Source organism: Ranitomeya imitator, chromosome 3 (genome assembly GCF_032444005.1).
Source record: "Ranitomeya imitator isolate aRanImi1 chromosome 3, aRanImi1.pri, whole genome shotgun sequence".
NCBI lineage: Eukaryota > Metazoa > Chordata > Amphibia > Anura > Dendrobatidae > Ranitomeya > Ranitomeya imitator.
Genome location: NC_091284.1, coordinates 343,697,902 through 343,701,768, shown reverse-complemented (window position 1 = coordinate 343,701,768; position 3,867 = coordinate 343,697,902). Strand labels below are relative to the sequence as shown.

The following is a 3,867-nucleotide window of genomic DNA, read 5'->3' as shown; positions in this document are numbered from 1 at the left end:
ACCCGGAGCCGGAGTAGCCAGCCAAGGACACTGGTCGTCGTCCCTCCTCCTCCTCCCTCACCTGCTTTGGAAGTATCCCAACAGTGGATGGATGTCGGCATCCCGTCAAGTATCATTGAATATGCTGCTGCTTCCTCCCCCTCGTCCTCCTCCTCCTCGTCCTCCTCCTCGGTCTCTTCCACACCCACCAGAAGTGAGGGATATCAATCCCCTTTAGTTGTGGATGTAGGTACCCCGTAATGTTATGTCCCTAATTTTTTTTCCTGTCCCAAAATAAAAAATTTATTTGGTTTACAAAAAATTGGTTTTTATTGTCTCAAATAAAGTTTTCACCAAATGACACCTTGCGCCGTATACACAAATATTGTCTTTGTAACACCTGATGTGCAATGTCTGACAATATTTTTTTATTAATTGTTTTATAGGCCTGGCGCTCATTGTACTATCAGCTGTTACAAACACAACCAGCATTGCTCAATATGTCAAGTTTAAAATGTACCATCACACAACGATTTCAGTATAGATAAAGTTGGTTTATTTGTGTAACCAACGTTATCTTTTCTGTAATCGTAAAATGATAGAGCCCCTGCTGTGAGATTTTGGGTGTCAATGAATGATTATGATTTTTTTTTGTTACCCACGCTGTCATTGTTGGATCGGCGAGTTAGACACCGATCAAGCGATGTCTTTATTTTAAAATAGGTAATATTGGGTTACTAGCGCAGTGTTTTAAACACTCAAATAAAAATTAAAAAATACCCCACAAATCAAAAAAGGTGTCAACCACGTCCCTCGCCGTCATCTTTCCGCAATTACTTACACTGTGATTCCCGCCCGTAAATCAGAGCACACCGTTAATAATAAACGCTGTACTGTGGTTTAGGGCTGGCACAGTACGGAAAGCTGACGGCGATGGACGTGTCACACACCGTAATAAAATGTTGTTTTGTATTTTTAATAACTACATTTACAATGGTAAACATCGTGAGTGCGGCCATGCGCTTCATAACATTTCCCAGATTACACGGGACTTGCTCTTTTTGGGTTGCTGGAGAGCTGGCTGTGTGACAGCTCTCCATCAACCACACGACCAATAAACAACGATCACGGTCCGGTGGTATCACTGGTAGTTATCGTTGTAGAATAGTTTTATTAATGTACCTTAAAGGGAACCTGTCACCTGAATTTGGTGGGACTGTTTTTGGCTCATATGGGCAGAGTTTTGGGGTGTTCCAGTCCCACAAAATACAGGTGACTGGTTCCCTTTAAAATATTGGTCAGGTGAGGTGGAAGCAATGTTCACAGTGTCGCCACTATTTGACTCTGGACAAATTCTACCATCCTGAGTACAATAGTGTTAACTCTGTAGAGTTTTGCAAACATGATAGTTTCCCTCCTTGTCAAGCCAGGTTCCATATGAAAATAGTCTTCAGTATTAATTATGGTTAACAAGGTGGGAGCCGATGAAGTTTTATACGTCAAAACTATGGTACTCACGGCTGCAAATTTTATTGTTTTGTCACAGTCCATTTGGGTACTGGTGCTCACATAAATTTTGTGGGACAATCATTACTTTCAATAAAATAGGATTTTTTACAATTACTATGGAAAAACGGATGGGAGATTTGTTTTGTGAAAACGGAAAGGCGGAAAGGCACAATAAACTTTATTAACAAACACAACGCATTAGACAATCGGGTGACATTAATAACCAAACATATGATGGTTACATGGGCTCCACAGTGTTTACATAACATCATAACAACACGTTGAATTACACCATTTGATCTTGCCAAGAAACACGGCCAACATCGGAAACAAAATATGCAGCAAATTGGTCCCTCATATGAGCAATCTCCAAAGTTGTCCGCAGAGGATGAGCTTGATAATCAGGCAATGGATTTTGTATGGGTTCATCGAGTTCAACGTTGACTCTCTCTTTATCAATAATAAAATTGTGTAGAACCACACACGCCTTCACCACCTCATCCACTGTCTCAATTTTCAAATTTATTGCGGATCCTAAGATACGCCATTTGGACACCAGAATGCCAAAGGCGCACTCCACAGTTCTTCGGGCCCTGGACAGTCTATAATTAAAAATACTTTTTGTGCGGTCCAACCCCCGACTAGAGTACGGTTTAAGTAGGTTGCCACACATTTGAAAAGCCTCATCCCCAACCACAACAAATGGCAGGGCCGGGCCTTCGGTGTTAGGAAGAGGTCGTGGATGGGGGAAATTAAAATTGTTCTCGTATAATCTTCGGCCCATGTCAGACTCCTTAAATGTCCGTGAATCATTTGCACGACCAAACGCTCCAATGTCCACAGCGAGAAACCTGCAGTCCGCACCTGCAATTGCCATCAGCACGGTGGAAAAGTATTTTTTATAATTATAAAAAAGAGATCCACTTCTTGAAGGCTTGGTAATTCTAATGTGCTTGCCATCCACGGCTCCGATACAGTTAGGGAAATCACAAACTTTTTCAAATTTTTGGGCGTTGGCATGCCATAATTCTCTTGTAGGGATGGGTAAAAATTCCTCCCTGAGGTTGTCCCACAATGCGCGGCATGTGTCTGCAATAATACCCGACAGTGTTGAGACTCCAATCCGAAACTGGAAATGCAGTGATCTCAATGTCTCTCCGGTAGCCAGGAAACTGACAAGAAGAAAAATAAATAAATAAATATAATTAATTTAATTGTTATGAAATAATTTTTCATTTTTAATTACAATCCCCCACCCCAAAAAACAAAAACACGTTAATTTAAAAAGTGGCAAGAACATATAAATCCTTCACATTCCATTACGTACCGTAGAGTCACCAGCAGACGTTCCTCAGGGGAAATCGATTTACGGAGCTGCGTGTCCTGCCTGGAAATGGCTCCTTCCACCAGACGCAGCAGATATCGGAAGCTGTCTTTTGACATCCTGGTGTACTCAAAATATTTGTCCTGGTTCTCATTTAATTCGCCAAAAAGACAATGGTACACTCCACGACTCTCTCGGACTTCCACTATAGGGTGTAGCCAAAAATGCCGACGACTCCTTCTCCGTTGTTTGTCTCTTTTCCTCTGTTCTTGACAGGCAAAAGCATAAGCTATAGCAAGGGCTAATTCCAGCTGAAAAGTGAGGTAGATACTCTCCATGGAACGATCCATCTTGATGCTCTATGGTTGGAAATAATGTATGCCGGGGTATATATACCACTATTACATTAATACCCACCCCCATCTACCCATTGGTGGCATTATCGATTGTCTAGACACTAGACCCACCCTCTTCTATTCATTGGTGGTGTTATCTAGTGTCTAGACACTAAATTGTGTGTAAAGATCTAATCAGTGTTTGATAACGCATGCATCGTAAAACGCTGCGTTTTTGTAAAAACGCACCAAAAACGCACCAAAAACGCTGCGTTTTACGACGCATGCGTCCGACGCTTGCGTCACAAAAGTTGCGTTTTTGCGTGCGTTTCCGATGCGTCGTGCGTTGCGTCGGCGACGCAGCGTCGCATGACGCTAATGTGAACGTAGCCTAAAACACAAGCTATGGCTTCTCCTGTGGTAACAGCGCCCCCTTGTGCCAAAGCAGCTACTACCACCACCACTGTCACCCCTACCTGCACCTTTACAAGGACCACAGTGTGTACTGTTACCACCACAGAGACTGCGGTAACTACGGAAGCAACTGTAACCTGTGTTAAGGAACTGCCAGAACAGAACTCAGTGTGCACTCAGACCCCCATCTGGAGTGAGGGAGCCCCATATGTAGCACCTGATAGCCGCCAGTACACAAAAGGGCTACCTCCAGAGTTACAATAAGTGAAATCTGACAGGAATGTATATAGTTATTTAACTCTTTTG

The 3,867-nt window shown here is 42.7% G+C and overlaps 1 protein-coding gene across 1 annotated transcript; it reads right to left on the bottom strand.

The window, feature by feature from the left end:
• Positions 1-622: 622 nt before the first annotated feature.
• Positions 623-3,346, bottom strand: LOC138669926 (uncharacterized). The gene is made up of 2 exons (XM_069756799.1): positions 2,816-3,346; positions 623-2,660 (listed from the first exon to the last, which is right to left on the bottom strand). Exons 1-2 carry the CDS (start codon positions 3,160-3,162, stop codon positions 1,775-1,777), a joined length of 1,233 nt encoding a protein of 410 aa, XP_069612900.1. The 5' UTR covers positions 3,163-3,346; the 3' UTR covers positions 623-1,774.
• Positions 3,347-3,867: the final 521 nt, after the last annotated feature.

Coding starts and splice junctions, on each gene's coding strand:
- LOC138669926 (XM_069756799.1), bottom strand. CDS start 3,162: ATGGATCGTTCCATGGAGAGTATCTACCTCACTTTTCAGCTGGAATTA. Junction 2,661..2,815: donor CGTCTGCTGGTGACTCTACG/GTACGTAATGGA, acceptor TCTTCTTGTCAG/TTTCCTGGCTACCGGAGAGA.